The sequence below is a fragment of the Sturnira hondurensis genome, unplaced genomic scaffold (genome assembly GCF_014824575.4).
Source record: "Sturnira hondurensis isolate 20B ecotype Veracruz unplaced genomic scaffold, ASM1482457v3 Scaffold0020903, whole genome shotgun sequence".
Taxonomy (NCBI): domain Eukaryota; kingdom Metazoa; phylum Chordata; class Mammalia; order Chiroptera; family Phyllostomidae; genus Sturnira; species Sturnira hondurensis.
This window is the reverse complement of record NW_028093534.1, coordinates 1,823,094-1,844,137: the sequence shown is the minus strand read 5'-3', so window position 1 is coordinate 1,844,137 and position 21,044 is coordinate 1,823,094. Positions and strand designations below refer to the sequence as shown.

General features: G+C 40.5%; 1 protein-coding gene and 1 long non-coding RNA gene across 4 annotated transcripts in view; one reads left to right on the top strand and one right to left on the bottom strand.

Annotated features, from left to right (window-relative positions):
• The window catches only part of LIMA1 (LIM domain and actin binding 1), an 82,604-nt gene that overhangs the window by 44,320 nt on the left and 17,240 nt on the right, over positions 1-21,044 (bottom strand). For both annotated transcript variants that reach the window (XM_037031045.1, XM_037031046.1), the window contains exon 2: positions 13,354-13,495. In XM_037031045.1, coding sequence (XP_036886940.1) covers positions 13,354-13,472 — 119 coding nt within the window. In that variant the 5' untranslated portion in view covers positions 13,473-13,495. The remainder of the gene's footprint in view (positions 1-13,353; positions 13,496-21,044) is intronic.
• Positions 4,664-11,663, top strand: LOC118976512 (uncharacterized). Of its 2 annotated transcripts, none has more exons than XR_005064283.1 (3): positions 4,664-4,886; positions 10,131-10,320; positions 11,421-11,663. It is a non-coding gene; the product is annotated as an uncharacterized LOC118976512 (long non-coding RNA). The 2 variants fall into 2 exon arrangements; XR_005064282.1 differs by having other exon boundaries at positions 4,672-4,886; positions 10,131-10,256.

Genomic DNA, 21,044 nt, shown 5'->3' with positions numbered 1-21,044 from the left:
ACTGCTGCTTACCCGCTGTGGAACCTGGGTCATACCACTTCCTTTACTGGCCGAACTTACAAAATTAAGTGACCATGTGAGGAGATTTCTAAGGCCTCTTCCCTTCCTATCACTGTTTAAATTTTAACAATCAGATATTGATAAGAATCTCTTTCACCAGTCAGGTATTACCTTGCAGCTGAGCAGAGCTTTCTGTAGGACTGGGTAAAAAACACTTCCAAAAATCTCTGGGATTTCATTGACTGTAACAGGTGATGAAAGAAAATGGAGTTTTCCTTCCATTCCCACTCCCATTTCCACTTACAAGTGCTATACATCAATCAACAGGCTAAAAAGATATTTGCAACTTATATTACAGACAAATGGTTAATTTCCCTAAAATACAAAGAACTCTTACAAATTAATAAGAAAATGACAAATGACTTAATGGAAAAATAGGCATGAATATAAACACACAGTTCACAGAAAAGAATACCAAATGGCTCTTAACCAAACAAAAAGAATGTCCAACCTCAAAGTGAAAATTCAAACAACACTAAGAATATATTTTACCTATCAAGTGGGAAAAGCTTTTTAAAAGCTAATATACTGAGGGTAAATTAATAAAACCTCCATGAAAGGCACTTTGTCAATCTAACAAAAATTACAAAAGCATAGCATTATGATTCAAAACTTGTTTCCAGAATTTGTGCTATTGATACACTCACATAAGCAAAAATGATTTTTATATTAAATTATTTGTGATAGCATTACTCGTAATAGTAAAAGACTAAAAACAACTGAGTGTCCCTTCCACAGAAGACTGGTGAATAAACTATAATGTATATATATACACACATATATGTATATGTAATGGAATACTATGTAGTTATTAAAAAAACAATGGGATGGTGGTTAAGTGTGGCACAACAATGTGAATGTTCTTAACACCACCAAACTGTACACTTAAAAGTGGCCTGACCGATGTGGCTCAGTTGGTTGGGGATTGTCCTGCAAAGCAAAAGGTCTTGTGTTCGATTCCAGTCAGGGCATATGCCTGGGTTGCGGGCTGGTCTCCAATCAGGGTGCGTACAGAAGGCAACCAATCAATATTTCTCTCTCATACTAGTGTTTCCTGCCCTCTCTTTTTCCCTCCCTTCCCCTCTCTCTAAAAGTATATAAATAAAACATTTTTTAATTTCTTTTTTAAAAATATTTTATTTATTTATCTTTAGAGGGGAAGGGAAGGAGAGAGGAAGAGAAACATCAATGTATGGTTGCTTCTCGTGCATCCCCTGCCGGGAACTGGCCTGCAATCCAGGCATGTGCCCTGACTGGGAATCGAACCACGATTGTTTGGTTCGCAGGCCCATGCTCAATTCACTGAGCTACACCAGCCAGGGCCCTAAATAAAATATTTTTTAAAGTGGTTAAAATGGTAAATTATGTTATGTATATTTTAACACAATTAAAAAAAAAACCCTCCAATGTAGTATTAGCCTAAAGACAGACGTACAAAGACTTCCGGCCAAGATGGAGGCGTAGGTGGAAACACTGCCTCCTTGCACAACCAAGTTTAAAGACAACAAAGTTTTAGTAACAAAAACGCAACCAAAACACAGAAAATTGAACTACACAGAAGTCCGACAACAACAAACCATTCATGAAGACCGGTAAGAGGGGCGGAGTCAGTGGCTGGCGGAGCAGGGTTGGGCAGGAAAAAGAGGCCAGACCAGACTGACCCAGGCGCGGAGGCAGCCATTGGCAGATCCCAGGCATGGGGTGGCGATGGGCAGACCCACTGAGGGTGCAAGGCAGCTGGCTGACCACGGTCACACATTCGCGAGCAGATAAACCTGGCAAAGGAGGCAGCAGTGACCCAGACCATGCAGGCTAGGGCCCCAGTGACGGGAATTAAAGTCTAAAAGCACCAATTGGAAAAACTCTCAGGATCAAGGTGCCGGGGGAAGCTCTCAGCCTCACAGAGAGTGTTGGAAAAACCCATAGGGTCCTAGAGGGTGCACAGGCCCATACACCTGGGAACAAGCACCACAGGGCCCAATTTGCTTGCAGGAAAGCAGCAAAGGGGACCGAAATATGAGAGAGAGCAGAACAGATGCCATTGCCCCTCTCTGACCCTGCCCCCACATACAGCATCACAACCCAGAGACTGGGTCACCCTGCCCTGATGAACACCTAAGGCTCTGCCCCTCATACATAACAGGTGGGAACAGACCAAAACATTATGGCTCAAACAGAAGAACAAATCAAAGCCCTAGAGCCAATACTTTCAAGCGACCAAGAGATAGTCAACCTATCAGATGCACAGTTCAAAGCACTGGTGATCAGGATGATCACAGAACTGGTTGATTTTAGTCACAAATTAGAGGAACAAATGAAGGCTAAACTAATTGAAATGAAGAAAAATGCACAGGAAACCAATAGTGATAGAAAGGTAACTGGGACTCAAATCAAGGGAGTGGACCAGAAGGAAGAAAGAAACAACCAAACAGAAAAGAATGAAGAAACAAGAATTCAAAAAATGAGGAGAGGCTTAGGAACTTCTAGGACATCTTTAAACGTTCCAACATCCAAATTATAGGGGTATTAGAAGGGGAAGAGAAAGAACAACAAGTGGAAAACTTATTTGACCAAATAATAAAGGAGAACTTCCCCAATCTGGCAAAGGAAATAGACTTCCAGGAAATCCAGGAAGCTCACAGAGTCCCAAAGATGTTGAACTCAAGAAGGAATACACTAAGGCACATCATCATTACATTAGCCAAGATTAAAATGAAGGAGAGAATCCTAGAAGCAGCAAGACATAAGGGGACAGTCACCTACAAAGGAGTTCCCATCAGACTGTCAGCGGATTTCTCAAAAGAAACCTTACAGGCAAGAAGGAGCTGGAAAGAAGTATTCCAAGTCATGAAATCCAAAGACCTACAGCCAAGACTGCTCTATCCAGCAAAGCTTTCATTTAGAATGAAGGGCAGATAAAGAGCTTCTCAGATAAGGTCAAATTCAAGGAGTTCATCATCACCAAGCCCTTATTATATGAAATGTTAAAAGGACTTATCTAAGAAAAAGAAGATGAAAAATATGAACAGTGAAAGGACAGCAAACTCACAGTTATTAACAACCACACCTAAAACAAAAGCAAACTAAGAGGACAGCTAGATCAGGAGTGGAACCATAGAAATGGAGATCACATGGAGGGTTAGCAACAGGGGAGTGGGAGGAGGAGAAGGGGGGAGAAGGTACAGAGAATAAGTAGCATAGATGGTAGGTAGAAAATAGATGGGAGGAGGGCAAGAATAGTATGGGAAATATAGAATCTAAAGAACTTGTGACACATGGACATAAACTAAAGAGGGGGAAATTGTTGGGGAGGGGGTGTGCAGGGTGGAGGGGAATGAAGGGGGGAATGGGACAACTGTAATGGCATAATCAATAAAATATATTAAAAAGAAAAAAAGATAGATGTACAGGTAAAGATCAACAGAAGGAAGTGGAGAGCCCAGAACTAAACTTTTACATATACGGCCAAAGGATTTTTGACAAAGGTGCCAGGACCAGGTAAAAGGAAAGGACCATCTTCTTACCAAATGGTGTTCAGAAAAGTATATATATCCACACACAAAAATATGAAGTGGGACTCTTACATTCTATCGGTGATTTTCAACCCGCGTGCTGCAGCACACTGGTGTGCCATAGGAGTTTTCAAAAACTGCAATACCTGAATGTTTAGTCAGGGACATTGAGCTCTTTTCCTTTAGATTGTCAAATTAAAAAAATGACAACAGTCAACATAACAATAGTTGTCTCAGGTGAATGAATCAAAATTACACCTACTTTTTGTCAGAGCAACAAAACAATAATGTATTTTTTGGTGTGCCACTGAATTTTAGTAGTTATTTTATATGTACCATGAGATGAAAAAGCTTGAAAATTGCTGCCTTATACCATAAACAAAAACTAAGTCAAAATGGAGTACAAACCTAAGTGTAAGAGCAAAAACTATAAAAGCCTTAAAAGAAAACAGGGGCAAAGCTTCATGACATTGGACTTGGCAATGATTTCTCGGATATGACACCAAAAGCACAGGCAACAGAAGAATATATAGATGAATTAGACTTTGATAAAATCTGCATATCAAAGGGCACTGTTCATAGCTTAAAAAGGCAACCTATGGAGTAGAAGGAAATATCTGAAGATCATATATCTGATAAGGGATTAACATCTAAAACATACATATTAAACAAAACAAAGAAATAATATTGAACATACTATTCTGCATCTTCCTTTGCCCATTTTAGAGCAGCTAAAGTTTTTGTTTAAGATGTTCTAAGCACTAGAGAAAAAGTAGTGAAAGAGATAACTCAGTGGATTAAGTGCTGGCCTGTGAACCAAAAGGTCACCGGTTGATTCCCAGTGGGTTGCAGGCCAGGTCCTGGTTGGGGTGCGTGGGAGGTAACTAATCAATATATTTCTCATGCATCAATGTTTCTCCTCCCTCCCTCCCCCTCTCTCTGAAAGTAAATAAATAAAATCTTTAAAACATAATAAATAACTAAAGGAGACACAGTTCCTGCTCTCAGTTTGCAGTATAGATAATTAAACACATAAGCACACACACATATATATATGCATATACCTATACACACAACATATATAGTGCTGAACCCTTCAAAGGAAATGAACAGAGTATTATTAAGTAACCTAACAAAGGAACCAAATTGAAAGGGCAGGGCATAGCCTGTGAGTGAAAGAAATGACCTTTAGCCTGAGATCTGAAGTTTGGCCAGAAGGAGTCAGCCAGGCAAAACGAGAGGAGAAGAGCAGTCCAGGCACAGAAAAATGGCACACGCAACGGCTCCAAGGCAAGAAAGCCTCTCATGTATAAGGTACACAAAGAACTCCAGTGTTGCTGAAGGGCACTGGGAAAGGGAGAGAACAGGAGATGATGCTGGGAGGCAGGGGCTTTGCAGGCCATGCTAGGGGTTTTGAATTCGATCACAGGTACAAGGAATGGTCATTGACCCAAATTATGTTTTTAAAAGAGCTCTCTGGATGCTGTGAGGAGAGCAGACTGCATTCTCAAATGAAGGTAGCATTAGTGAGAGATGATGCTGGCTTGGCCCAGAGTGGTGGCATTGGACAGGAAGGAAAGTGAATAGATTTGAGATATATTTCAGAGGTAGAATCAATAGGATTTGTAATAAGAGGAAGGGGAAGAAGAACTCAAGAATGATTCCCAGGTTTCTGGCAGCTGAGTCAATGGAATTACTGTTTCCTGGGGTGGGGAATTCTGAGGGAGGAGTGAATTTGCAGATGGGGAAGATCAAGGGGTCAGGGTTAGCCATGTTAACTAAAACATCCATTTGGTGGTGGCAATAATTAGATACACGTGTCTAGAGCTCAGAAGAGAACTCTGATACTATAAATTTAGGTCTGTCCATACATGATATCACCTGCAGAGTGTGTAGTGCAAGAAAAGGCCCAGAACTCGGTCCTGGAGACCCTGATATTTAGGAGTCAGATGAGGAAGAAGAAATGATAAGAGAGAATGGCAAGGAACAGACAGAGAGGCAGGAGGAAAACCAGGAGACTGCCAGTGAAATCAAGAGAAGAAAAAATGTGGAAGGAAGAAGCGGTGAGAAGTCATGTAAGGCAAAGGTTAACGAACATCTAAACTTAGCAACAGAAGCCCTTGGCTACCCTGACAATCCTCTTCCATTGTAAATATAATTAATTTACCCATACTCCTGTTAATGGGCATTTGGATTCTTTCTAGTTTTCTACTATTAAAAACAGTGCTCTAGTGATTGTCCTTCTCCATATATTTTCCCTCCACTGTTCTAACATATCTGACTGAGAGACTCCCTAAAAAATGGAAATGCAGAAACACAGTGGATTATAGCGAGAAAGGAACTGAGAAATGGCCTTGAACTTGTGTTTCCACACCCTTGGGTAATCATCTTCAGTATATTACAGCAATAATACAATATATGAAAACCAGAGCTGATCAGCAGATGGGTTTATTCTTAGTCAATTATTCTCCATGGCAAACTATTTACACTGTGGTTAGCCGGGTAAATAAGTTCAGAAGTTCCCCTTACTGTCTTAACAGAAACACAGATTTAAAGAAAGAACATCAAAATAATTTTCATCTTCAGTCCTGACCTTTTAGCACGGAGGCATCTGTAAGACACAGGCACGTATACTGATGGCTATCTTGAACGGTGTTTTGATACTCCCACTCAAATATCCCCACCCTTTATTTATAACAAAGTGCCTGCTAAATAGTACATAAGCAGGGACACCCATTCTACACCGCTGCTTTCTTCCAAGCCAGTCCTTGGTACTTTCACACTTTGTGTGAATGCTAAGATGCTCTATGGCACAATACTTCTGAATTCAGTGTTAAACAAGGATTCTGGCCTCAGCCTTTCCTCAAAGGCGCTCAGAGCAATTTGCATTATTCTGACACAAAATGTGAAGGCCACTGATTTGAGGAAGGTGCCGAGGCATTTTGAAGATCCAAAGTTGAGGGGGAAATATTTGTGATGAGATTTTTGTACCTAAAAATCTTATCTCCCCTCCCTTCCTAGATTGTTTTTTCCCTTCTGTCTCCTCTTCTTCACATACTGAATTTAACCTTGCAACTGGCTCATTAGTGTTCAGCTGAGAAGGGAGGCTGATGGAGGCTGCTAAAATTATCTGGGGAGTAATAACAATGTCTCAAACTTTTCTAAGGCCAGAAAACAGAGTTCCTGAGCCATGACTCTTCCTTGTAGGCCCTCAAGTAGAGCAAAAGGAACACTGAGCCAAAAGGGGAGAATGGAAACTCCCAAGTTTTAGGCAATGTATTTTCTTCCGGAACAATTTCACCACTAAAATGTTACAGGGAAGCAAAGAGGTTAACCAGGGAAAACTAAGGGTCATTTTTTTTTAATGAAGGAAGCATAGTTACAGAAAACTAAATATAAACCCTGTTCTTCCTTGGGACAATGGAATGGGTAAAGTTATAACAAGGGAGGAAAGAGCTGTGATGTGGGGGAGGGCACAGGGGTGTTGGAGGAGGGATCTCTGTGCTGTGTTCTGCCACTCAGTGTGGTGTGGTCTTCGGTCATAACTGCTGAGCCTCAGGATCATTGTCTGTCAGAGGAATGGACGAAGGTTAGCCATATCAGTGGTTTTTAAACCCTTTTCGCTGCAGAATGCTCTTTTCAAATCGTATCTTATTTAGGACCATATAAAAGGGATCAAAGCAGGATGACTGGGGTGAAAAGGGCCTTGGCTTAGCCCTTTAGATCTTCCCATTTTTCCAGAATTGTCCCCTGAGGTTCCACTGAAGAGCTCAATTAAGATAGTTTGCAAACCACTGGGCTAGATTCCCTTTAATTCCAAACATATATGAGTCAACAAGGAAACTTTTGCAGAGAAACCAAATTGCACCAAGAGAGTCAAATTTTATTTTATTTTTTAAAGATTTTATTTATTTATTTTTAGAGAGAGGGGAAGGGAAGGAAAAAGAGTGGGAGAGAAACATCGATGTGTTTCTCACATGCCCCCTACTGGGGACCTGGCCTGCAACCCAGGCATATGCCCTGACTGGGAATTGAACCGGCAACACTTTGGTTCACAGCCAGTGCTCAGTCCACTGAGCTACACCAGCCAAGGCATGATGGTCAAATTTTAATCAAGTCAACGGTGAGTGAAACCAATGCTAGCCATTCAAACTGACCCATCAACAGGCCCTCCCTTATCTCAAATTTAATAATTTATATAGTATAGAAGTTTAATAAAAGAAAACTCCAGAGCTATAAAGTACTCATGAGCCATCACTTCTGATGCCATAAAAATTACTCTTAGGTACACAGAAACATAAAATGCATTGTTAACAAATAGAAAGTAAAGCCTGGTGGTCTTTGCTCTGTTCAACTTCTTGTCTGTGCGGCCTCTGCAGAGAACCGTCATCACACTCACGCCTGGGATTTTGGGCTCAACAGTTCAGAGGCCCTCAGGCAGACAACACACTGTGGCAAAAGGTGTGAAGTCTCTCACTTGTACAGACTGGATTCAGCACAAATTTACCAAGTCAAGAATTCCAGATAAAGTGTTTCAAACTTCACCTGCAGATCATGGAAAATAGGGTGGGAATCCACAGCACCCTCATAAACTGCATGTTGTTACCAGAATGAAAAGTACAAAAAGACGTCCATATTGGAGAAAAGATGTAATAAAGATGCTTGGATTAGAAAAAGCACATACTCCTCAAGTCCAGAAGGACACTCCTTACTGAATGCAACACTAAAAGTGGTTAAATCTCTGACAAGGATGAACCCCCTGAGGTTGCCACAGGGACTTCCAGCAGCGGAGGGCTGGGCTCACATTCGCCTTAGGAGAGTTAGTCAAGCAGTGGCATCTAAGCCCTATGGAATAGGAAGCAATTAAGTCCTAATGCCAGAGCAGTTTCAGATTAAAAATTTTAGACTTGGGTATTTTTTTAAAGATGGCAAGCAAGTGCTCTCATTAAAATATATTTTAAGTGCTGGTCATTTTCACTGACAAAAAACTAATTCTACAAACATCAGTCAGATTAAGTTTCCTCCAAATTTTATATGTCTCTCATCAGAAGCCTCCTAAGGATTCCTACAGTCTCTTCCCTAGGCTTGTACAGGATTTACTAATTGCAAACCCCATCACAGAGAGTGTTTCAAAAACAAGGGCAAATCAAGTCACTAGGTGTAGATACTCATACATGACTTGTAGAACACAGTCCTGACGTCTGCTTTGGGAACCACCAGTGAGTGAACCCTAAAGGCCTAAGCAGTATCAGCAATATGTCTCCATTGAGTATGAAACCTGGAGAAGAAATCTAGGCTTCACTTTTCACTGTCTTAAGGGCCCATCATGTGCTGCCCTACTTCTGTGCCTTACTTCAGTTGTTCCCCTTCCTCTTCAATGTCGCCACTATCTTCCTGACACACCAAAGAAAATTCTATTCACCCTTCAAAACCAGTTCAATAGGTTCAGATATGTGCATCAGAAGAAAAACACCAAACAGAAACTAGTTAAAATACTAACATGGGCTGGTTACTCTCTACACTTCAGTTTTTTTTAATTATAAAACAGGGATAATGTCCCTCTTTCATACAATTTTTGTTAGGATTAGAAGTAGTATCTATTTCCATCAAGAGTCTAGCAGTGTGCGGCACATTGATTCTGATGAATGAGTCCAGGATTTACCGTTTTGCATAACTGCCATTGCTGTTATCACGTCCCTGGAGAAAAGACAACTTACTCTGCTATGAGAAGGGGATCCCTCTGCACTTTGTCTCTGCAAAATTAAGGTCCATAAGGGGAATAGCTTTTTCCAACTTCCTCTTATCAGTGCTACAGCAAGACTCAAATTCTCTATCTTGAGAATTAGCTGGGCCAGACAAGGACAGAATAAAGGAGTGAGAAGTGAACTGAGGAAGGGGCGAGAGTTCCACCGATGTGACTGACAGAGTTAGGAAGGGAAGAGGACTGACGTCACAGTCTGAGTGTCCTGGTGTGGCCAAAGAGCAGGGTCAGCGGGAATAACACATGGACACACAGGAGGCTCTAGGCAGGGAGTAGGTTTTCCAAGTGTGCATTTCAGAGACAGATTCTGAGCGATGATGGGGTTGGAAATGAAGACAGGGGCATGAGAGACCATGTGCAGGTTGAAGGAGCAGGAAAGATCAAAAAGTTCTGAGTCCAGCTCTAGCTGATGTAGCTCAGTGGACTGAGCATGGGCCTGTGAACCAAAGAATTAGGGTTTGCTTCCCAGTCAGGGCACATGCCTGGGTTGCAGGCCAGTTCCCAGCAGGGGATGCATGAGAGGCAACCATACATTGATATTTCTCTCCCTCTCTCCTTCCCTTCCCCTCTAAAGACAAATAAGTAAAATCTTAAAAAAAAAAAAAAGAAATTCTGAGTCCAGAGTATCAGGTCATTTATACAGACCAGTGTATAAAAGACTTTTTGTCTTTTTTTTTGGACCAGTGATTCTTTACTGGGGGCATTACTGGCCCCAAGGGACACTTGGAAAAATGTGGTAACCTTCTGGGGTTTCTCCTCCACCCCCTTTTTCTTTTTTGGTTGTCATAATGTTACAGGGTACCGCCAGCATTTAGAGCAAGGGAAGATGATGAACACCCTGCACAAGGAAGATCTGCCTCACCCAAACGCCAACAGCACTACCACTGAGAAACGCTGAGGAGAGAACGAATCTGGAAGCTAAGGTCCCCAGGGAAGACACCCCACCGCAGCAAAAGGGAGGACAAGAGGAGAAAAGGGTGGTTCGTTGTGAGTTTCAAAGTACAGGTTTCGACTTTCAGAACAAGGTGCAAAATACAAGGGATGGGAAACAGCAGAAATGTAGGAAAGTAGCATCCATGACCCCTGGCTCCAGAATATTTCAGAGAAGACTGTGCAGAAAGAGCGGGCAGACACCACCCAGAGTCCGGATGTGTGTCAAAGGAAAGCCACGTTCAGCTGAAGAGACGTGGGGCTGGGGAGGGCGAAAAGGGTGAGAATGTGAAGAAGTTTCTCTACAGAACAGGGAGTTTCCAAGTCCCATTAACCACATCTCAACACTGTCTCAAATCCTTCCCTTCCTTTCCATGCCTGCTGCCCCTCACCCTCAAGAGCTTTCACCTGGGTTCTCAAGAGAGTCCCATGACTTGTCTCCATGCCGTCACTCTCTCGCCTTTCCAGTACACCTTTTACACCTTTGCCAGAAGCATCTTTCTGAAATGCAAGCCTGATCATGTCATTCTCCCTGCCTGAAACCTTCAATGGTTTCCATTGTTTATCTAACCAAATCCTGAACTGTGCCTGGCATTATAGCCTTCCACTGTATGGCCCTAACTGAACTGTACCAGTCCCTCCTGTATTTCTCCGTGCCAGACTGCTTGCTTTCCTATTCCTTTTATTCATGTTTCCATTCTACAATCCTTTGCCTGAATCTATCATTCTGCTTTATGTTCAAGTTCACTGCTTCAAGTTCACAGGTCCCTCTCTTCTACTACCAGTGCTTCCTAAATTTTCCTGAAGGTAAAAATCACCTGGAATACTTGTTAAAAACACAAATCCCTGGGCTCCATCCCAGACATATTGAATCAGAATCTTTGGGGAGGAGGGGGAGGCAGGGAAGCCACACAGGGTGGTTTCCAATCATGTCCATAACAATCTCTGATGTTCCTCCCACTGAAAAGTAGAGTCAAACTCCCCTCCCTCTGAATATGAACCAGCCTTCATGACTTGCTTATAGTGAAGAGAATGCAGCAAAAGTGTGTAACTCCTGAGGCTAGGTCGTAAAAGGCAATACATTTTCTGACCCTGATTCCCTTCCTCCTTTGTTCCCTCCCTCCTTCCGTGTCCGGATGTTTGCCCTTGGAACATAGCCAACCAAGCCAAGCAGCCACACGGAGAAGCATGTGTAGGTGTTCTGAGCAGGGCCCCAGCTGAGAGCCCAGATGACTGCCAGCATCAACCACCTGACTCATGAGCTGGGTGAGCCTTCAGATAAAACTATGGCCCCCAGGCTTCAAGCACCCTGGCTGAGGCAGAGGGGAGCAAGGGTAAGCTCTGCCCAAACTGGAGATCAATAAGCAAAATAAATGTTCTCATTACATTAAGCCACTAAACCTTGAAGATTTTTTTCACATAGAATAGATAACTGCAACACCATATTGTTAAGGGGTACCCCACGAGATTCAAGATGAAGGAAATCTGGGAACGCTGTCTCCAATATAAACTATGCTGTTCAGTTCCATGAGGTCAGGGATTAAGTCTTAACAGCTTCCCAGATCTTGATCCCTTTTTTCCTGAAATATTTTCCTTAATTGTCTTTTTTAATAATACATGTTTGACATAAAATTACAGCACTATAAAGTATACAATGTAGAAAGTAAAAGGGCTAGGAAGTCTCACATAGATAACCAAGGCCAACAGTTTCGAAGGGCAGCGTTTTCCACGCAGCAGGTGCTTGACGGATTTGTCACTGAAGAAAAGGTGACACTGTAGATTACAGAAACCTCTTATTTAGGTACTTAATCTAATCCTAGACACAGCTCCTAGAATTATGTTCTTCAGTCTTCGCCATCTTTCTTCTCTTGAATAAATGTAGCTTCTATGAATGAACAAACTCTACTAGTATAGTAAAACTATCATCTGCCCAGAGCTCCTCCCCACTACGGCATCTCTATTTGAGCAAAGTCAACGTGTTAGCCATAGTGGTTTATTATTTACATAAACCATTTCTTCAACATCTGTTGAGTGTCTACTATGTTCAAATCACTGTGCTACCCACTAGGGATAAAGCGAACAGGAAAGGTCCTTATATCAAAGAACTCACGGTCCGGAGCAGGAGTCAGCAAACTTTTTCTTCAAGGGCCAGAGAGAAAATATTTTAGACTTTGAGGGCCATATGGTCTCTGCAGCGACTCTGCTGTGGTAGCACGAAAGCAGCCATAGATACTACGCAAAGGGACATGGCTGTGTCCCAGTCAAACCTTATTCAGTTTGCAGGCTGGTGCTCAATCCACTGAGCCACATCAGCCAGGGCCCAGGAGAACTCTATTTACAGGATGGGAGTAATAGACAGAAAACTCTACTTGAAAAATAATTAAATAAATTTAAAAAAATAAAAAAAAGAACTCTATTTACTACAATGCAGCCAGTGGGTGATTGCCTAGGGAGTTAGCAATGTTCAACGGAGCTTCACGTAGTGAGGAAATGTTTCTGTGCTGTCCAGTATGGTAGCCACCAGCTAGCTACGTGTAGCTATCGGACACTTGAAATTTGGCCAGTGCAGCTGATGAACTGAATTCTAAATATTATTTGACTTTAATTAATTTTCATTTAAATAGCCATATATGTAGAAGCTACCATATTAGACAAGGCAGGTGAAGAGTGCACCTCTCATTCCATTCCCGTGAACTAAATCAAAACTTGCTTCAGAACTCATCTCAACCAGGAAGCCTTCCTGACTACCTCTGCCCATGATGGTCACTTTCTCTCTCTTATTCTGCATCTAGGTCTTACTCCTACTTATTTGAGACTCGCTGACATTTTGCTCAATAATTAGTGTTTTATGATTATCTTCTGCATTTATGACTTTTTTCTTTCCCCAACTAAACAAAAATTGAAAGACAAAATGTGTCTCCTGGTTATTATCATAAAATCTCCTTCTCCACAGTGCATGTATGGTGCTTAAAACCCGAAAGGAGCTCAGTAAAGCTGTTTCACAACATGTACTTCCTTTACTGATTTCCCTGACAGGTGGTAATGTTTGCTCCAGACAGATGGTCCTTTTGGACCAGAATCAGCACTTACTTGGAGAATATTTCTACAATAGCTGATGACTTGTTCTTGTTGACAAGAGAAAGTTCTTTGGCCGTTACCCTCAATGAAAGTGAAGTCCATTGCCGTCGATTAAATGCAGTTGATTCCATCTTGTCTACAGATACTGAAATACCTATTCAATAAAGAAAGGCAGAATATTAGATACAAAAGAGGATTCCCCAGCATCCAAGTACTGGCAGCGGTGTGTTGTGAGAGAGCAAAGAGCTTCAGACCAGCAGGCCATACTCCTCTATCGGTTCTCTCAAAAACCATAATCTTGGTCAAATGATTCCATATCTTTCAGTTGTAGTTTCCTGTAAAATGAGAAGGTTAGGCCAGACGATCTCAAAGGTCTCTTCCAGTTCCATCATTTTATGACTGACCCTACTGTGCAAACACCGATTGGCCTTTCCCTGAACTTAACTCTGTTCCAAAGTCACATTTGGAGTGAAATGTTCTACTCTTCTGAGTTACATCCCAGGGGAGGTGCAATCAGCATCTCTGTGGACTCACAGCCAAACTAGGTACCACCTACATCCAAGTTTCTTTTGGCTGCCCTCTCTCCCCAAGCTCTGCAGCAGCGGCCGCTTGTTGTTGGGGGAGGAGCTGGGGACACAGCGTGGATAACAGAAAACGCAAGGGCTGTAAGGTGAGATGGACTTCACCTAAAATCTTGACTTTGTTACTTTTAACAAATTACATTATCTTTTCAATTTTAGTTTCTTCAGCTGAAAAAATGAGAATAATATCTACCTTTATAAGGCTTTTGAGGTAGATTTAAGGAAATAATATATTTAAAATAGTAGGCCTGTTATAGTAGTATTAAGAGAATTTTAAACATATTCATATTGGGTTTTATTATAATTTAAAAAAAGATATTATTTATTTTTATAGAGAAGGGAAAAGAGGGAGAAAGAGAGGGAGAGAGACATCAATGTGCAAGAGATACATCAACTGGTTGCCTCTCGCACACCTCTAACTGCAGTCCTGGCCCGCAACCCAGGCACATGCCCTGACCAGGAACCGAACCAGCAACCTTTCTGTCCAAAGGCTGGCACTCAATCCACTGAACCACACCAGCCAGGGCAGTTTTTTGTTATAATTCTTATTATTTTAAACCTTTTAACAATTGCGAAAAGTATAATGAACTTTAAACTCAGGGAACTAAAACCTCTATACTTCAATTCTTTCCTAAAGTCCTTTCAAGTCAAAGAACACATAATGCCATGCCCTTGATATCACCTGGTTCCTCCCCAACTTGATTGGCTTTTTCCCCCCAGTAATTACCAAAGGAGTTCCAACCTTTGACCAAGAGAGGTGAGATTAGAGACAAATCAATAGTTTCCTTATTTAAAGAGTGAAAATAAAAATGAAAGTACTTCTTGAAGGTCTCTGTATGACCACAGAGCATAACTGATCTGGCTGGTAGAACCTATGGTTCAGGTACTGCTTCCAGCAGCCTGACAGCAGCGGGACACACACGTGCTCTCACCAGAGCAACCTGGGCTTCACACTAAAAGCCACCATTTCACACTAGAAGTCCTGGGATACAATGTGAGTGATCAGCAACCCTAAGACAGTCCTGCTCTTCTACATGTAGCATTTGTTCTTCCAACTAAATCCCTGTCTGAAAACAACACTAGTTTCGGGGTGAGGGGGTTTTGTTTACTCGTTTGTTTTCATCTCCACGTCGGGAGGCAACACAGAACCCTCTAATGGTAATGGCGCTGGTGTTAGAAAGAGACACTCATCTCAGTGGGTGCTGGCCCCATCACTTAAAGCTGTGTCTGCCCCTAAATCTTAGATTTCTCATAATAATAGTGCTCACTCCATCCTACCCTTAGAGGTACAAAAAGATAAAAAAGAAAAGACCCTTCCTTACCCAGAGTAAATAAACAGTCAGTGTTCTGCTTTTATATTATCTGTTCTTATTGGATAAAATGACCTTAATTCTATACATTTTTTTGAATTAGCCCTGAAATATATATATTCAATATATATATATATATTGAAATATATTCAATATATATATATATTGAAATATATTCAATATATTTGAAATATATTTAATATATCAAATAATATATGATATTTCTCTATTTGCTTTCCAGTTTATTACTGACAAACCCACCATATATTGTCCATCTTTTTTTACCAAGAAAAAGACAATGAAACAACAAACAATTCAGCTAAACTTTATTATGTAAAACCACAGTAATAACCGTTTAAGTCAAATTTAGAAAACACTGACCAATACTTTAAGACATTATTTGGTACAATTATGCTTCCAGTATGGGTATGGGTAAAAATGTCCACTCTACAGAGATCAATTCTAAATCAACGAAAAAATACACAAAAGATATAGTCTCAAATTTGTTTGTAAAAAAGAAAAAGCATAAATTATTTGAGGAACTGAGTATTAAGGGTTTAATTCCCAAGTCTAATTCCAGGGTTTTGATTATTCTGGGCCAGAAAATTAGGAAAAGTCAGCACATCTATTTTGGTATAAAGCTAGGGTAAGCACACTTTACACTTGAGGAATAAGGTGGCTCACACGTGACCATATCTCTCTTCATAGAAGCTTACTGTTATTTCTCAGTAATATGATTAGCACCCTATGGAACTAATAAAAGCAAGAGTCACCTGGTACCACATTACTGAGCAACTACTTTCTACAAGGTGTAGGGAGAAGACCTTACCCAATAGTGTGCATAATCTATTCAGCTTGCTAGTGTGTACAGAAATAATTACAACATGAGGCAGAATGTGGTTAGAGGCAATGCATGGTTCAGGAACAGGACCTGATTTTCTGGCTCGGTGGGTAGGAAGGGAAGAGACATTGAACTGACTTGCGATTGAGGAACAGCAAAATTTCAACAAGTAAGGGCGGGAGGAGGAAAGTGCATGTCAGGTAGGGAGACTAGCAACACACCATAGGTAGTTGAATTAGCACAGGAGACTTCAGTGGAGTCAGACTGTAGGTGCAAGAGAAGTTGAAGAGAAGCTATGGAAAGGGAGATTAGGAAGAGCCTTGAAGATCATGTTAGAGTTTGGGCCATATTCCAATAGTGGACAGAACTAGCCTGTGAGTGAGCTGAGATGAAATCTAGTAATTTTAAGATGCCAGCCCCCGGCACACATGTGACCTTTATGGCAAATAAAAAAATAATTTCCCTGAGTCTCGCTGTGTGCATTTGTAAGAAAAGAAGAACTCTGTAGTGAATTCCCCACAGTCTCTGGGATAGAACAAAAGTAATTTCTTAAAAAGCAAGTACCATAAGGGCCATGTTTTAAAAGATGACTCCGTAGCAGTGTGTAACTCAAGAAGAGCAGAAAAGACTGGAATTTAAATTACTAGTCAACAAGATCCTAAAACCAAGTGAGAGGTAATCAAGCTTTAAATTAGAATAAGTGGGAACAGAAAGGTGGAACGAGAGAATTGGCTGTTCTTAGAATAAAATGAACTTAGGGTAAGAGAAGGAATCAAAGCTGACACCATGAAACTTGAATAATGTTGAATGTTGATGACATCAGCAGAGAGTGTATATAGGAAGAAGAGGGAGAATAAGTTTTGCTTTACACATGTTGAGATATACATGTCACTAATAAAAATACTAGTGGCTCTGGCTGGTGTGGTTCAGTGGATTGAGTGCTGGCCTCGGAACTGAAGGGTCACCAGTTCAATTCCCAGTCAGGGCACATGCCTGGGTTGCCAACCATGTCCCCAGTTTGGGGCGTGTGAAAGGCAGCCAATAGATGTTTCTCTCTCTATCCCTTCCTTCCCCTCTCTCTAAAAACAAATAGAGATGATCTTTCAAAAAATTATTTAAAAAACCAAAAATAACTCTGAGATTTTTAGCCTCAGAGACTGTAAGGACAATGGTGTAACAAATAAGAAAGGGATACAGAGAAAGGGGAATCATTTGCTAAGATGGAAGATGTCTTCAGCTTTAGATACGTGTGGCAGATTTTTACAAGACAGCAGCTTAGAAATCAAGTAACCAAAACCCCCTTTTTACAGTGAGGAAGTCGAGACACATAAAGGTCCAATAATTTTCCAAACTCACCAGCTAGTTAGTATGAGAGCCAGAGTTCTAATTCCCAGTCCAAACTTCTTTTTTATCACACCAGGTAGGTTGAAGTAGAATTCCTAAACGTCCTGTGGGTGAATTGTAGCCCAGAAATAAAGATCTCTGAACAAAGGTCTTTGAAAGTCTAAAGGTTGGGCAATGACTCACTGGGAAACCTGGCCCCAGGTACGGTTTCCTCAAGCTATTGCTTAGGGTGAGGTTTCTAACTGCTCCAGGAAACCTCTTCTCATAATAAGACTTAAACATACTTTAATATAGACTTACCTAACTAAATAAACTGGCTCCCAGAAACCAGACTGGGACAAACGCAAATGAACTGCCACTAATAAATTCCTGAATCCTGTTCTTACAAATCCAATCTACATCACTTCTCTTTCTCTCTTTCTCTCTCTCTCTCTCTCTCTCTCTCTCTCTCCCTCCTTCCCTCCCTCTCTCCCTCCTCCTGAGATGGCTACTTGTGCAAGAGGCGCCAGCCATTGCCTGAATGCAGCCTCAGAAGATGACAGGGAGCAAAGTACAGTTGATCTTTGAACAATATGGGTTTGAATTGTGTGGGTCCACTTACATGCAGATTTTTTTCTGTAAATCTGCAGATTTTTTTATGTAACTATATTTTGTCTTCCTTATGAAGTTCCTTTTTTTAAAATTAATTTATTTATTTTTAGAGGGGAAGGGAAGGAGAGAGGGAGAGAAATATCAATGTATGGTTGCCTCTCGTGGATCCCCTGCTGGGAACTGGCCTGCAACCCAGACATGTGCCCTGACTGGGAATCAAACCGTGATTCTTTAGTTTGCAGGCCCGCGCTCAATCCACTAGCTACACCAACCAGGGCCCTTATGAGGTTCTTAATAACATTTTTTCTGTAGCTTACTTTATTGTAAGAATACAGTATATAATACATATAACATACTAAATAATTGACTGTTTATGTTATTGTTAAGCCTTTAAGACTGACAGTAAAATTTTGAGGAGTCAAAAGTTATCAGACTGACTGCACAGATTTCTATGCAGCAGTCAGCTCCTCTCACCCTATGTTGTTCAAGGGTAAACAGGACAACTCACTTGTTCAGAGAAAAAGAAAATTTTTTTTAGGAATAAACTGTAGACTTTTTAAGTATTTTTTTGAAGATTTTATTTATTTATCTTTAGAGAGGAAAGGAAGGAGAGAAGGAGAGAAACATCAATGTATGGTTGCCTCTTGTGAGTCCCCTGCTGGGAACTGGCCTGCAACCCAGGCATGTGCCCTGACTGGGAATCGAACCAAGATCGTGTGGTTCGCAGGCCCGCGGTCAATCCACTGAGCTACACCATCCAGGGCTTAAGTATTTTTTTAAAACTAAGAACTCTTCCAATTTGGATGACAACAGATACAAGGGAGCAACTAATTAAAATGAAAAAAAAAACCTAAAAAACTTCAAGGTTCAAAGGAAAATTTTAAACAAAAGCAATATGCAATATGCACCCTTATAATGTTTCTTTTTCCAGAATATAAACTACATTTATTTTTAAGAGTGTATTTTTGCATAAAGAAGTAGAGACTAAATTTCCATACTTGAAAAAAATTTTAGAAGTTAATAGCTTTTAAGCTTGTATTTTAAAAATAATTTTATATTTTCACAGAGTTGCAAAGATGTACAAAAGTTCCCAGATACTTTTCAGCTAGCTTTCCCTCCCATCACAATACAATTATCAAAATTAAGAAATAAACATTAGTACAATACTATTATCTAAACTACAGACTTTATCCAAGTCCTATCCATTTTCCACTAATGTCTTGTTTCTGTTCCAGGGTCCCACACTGCATTTCATAGGATCCTGGAACAGAAACGAGACATTAGTAGTCATGTCTCTGTAAGTCTCCTCCAACCTATGACGGCTCTGTTTCTTCTCATTTTTCATGGCCTTGACACTTAGGAAGAGTAGCATATCTCTCAATTTGGGTTTCTTGATTTTTTCAATAAAAGGAACCAGGGCTCCTATGAGAAGTGGTTGGTTCCAGAGCTATTGTGGAGCAAATAGAAGATGAGCCTGGAACATCTTGCAATGCTCAAAAAATGTTTTGTTTTAAATATGTTTTCTCAGAGTAGATTAAGGTTAAAAAATTTGGGGGAGAGTACTACAGAGCTGATGAACCTTCCTCACTGCATCCTATCCGGGAGTACAGAAGGTTGATGTTTTATTACTGGCGACGTTAACCTTGATCGCCTGGTTAAGATGGTGTCTGCCAGGTTTCTCCACTGTAAAGTTATTATTTTTTTTCCTTTTATGTTTCATAAATATTTGGGGAGAGATTCTTTAACTCTGTTCCTCTTTAAATTTTCATTCACCAGTTTCAGCATTCATGGGTAGACCTCACCTTCAGCAATTGTAACTGTGGTGTTCTAATGGTGGCTTTCCATCGTCCTTCTGTCTACATTTATTAACTGAAATTCTCCTGTAAGGAAGAATTGTTCTTTCTCCCTCATTCATTCAATCATTTTATTTATATCAGTATGGACTTACGGATATTTATCTTATTCCCTGAGTTATTTTAGTTTGTTGCTCAAACTCTTTCAACTTTGGCCATTTGGAGCTCTTTCAGGTTGGCTTTGGTATCTTTTCACCATATCATCAATTTTTTTTTTTTACCATTTCTACACTTTCTAGCACTATAAAATGTTCCCGACTTATCTTGTGTTTGCCCTGCCCTAGCCTTGGAATCAACCACTTCTCCAAGGTTCCTTTTGTTGGAGAAACCAAGATCTGGACACTGGTGTGCTCATTACTATGTATATATACATATCCCCAGTATATATCTCCATGCATGTATGTAAACAAGTCTATATTTACATATTTATCTCTAAATCTACCTATCTGTATACATATTTTTAAACTATAAATTCATAGTGACACTTCTGACTCCAATCTAGCATCACAAGATTCATTCTAGTACATATTCCCTTCATTTATTTGTAACTTCTTTCTCTGATAGTGAGAAGCCTAAATCCATAGAATTTTGATATTAAAAAAAAATCCAGAATCTCCCAAATTATGACATTACTAGTATCTACTCTCTTGATACATCATATACTTTAAAAAGATTTTATTTATTTATTTTTAGAGAGGGGAAGGGAGGGGCAGAGAGGGAGCGAAACATCAATGTGTGGTTGCCCACAACACAGGCATGTACTCTGACTGGGAATTGAACTGGCGACACTTTGGTTCACAGGCCAGCACTCAATCCACTGAGCCAAACCAACCAGGGGGATACACCATATTTTTTTTTTAAATTCTAGCTGGAATGCTATTCCTTCCTCATCTATTTACCTTTCAAGGCTCAAGTGAAAGACTGCCTCCTCAAAGAACCCTTTCCTGAACTTCCCTCACCCTATTCCCGATCAGTATAGGTCACTTCCTCGTAATATTATCAGTCTGCTTAACAGAAAGATTCTTGAAGTCAAGAGATAGATCCACTTTGCCTCCTGCGCGCCTAGTATCTAGTATAATGCTTTCCAAATAGAAGGAACTCTATTAATTTGTCTTGAATAAAATTGCATGAAGGTTTAAATTTTATTTGAAACACTATCAGTGTTTTGGTACTGATACTAGAT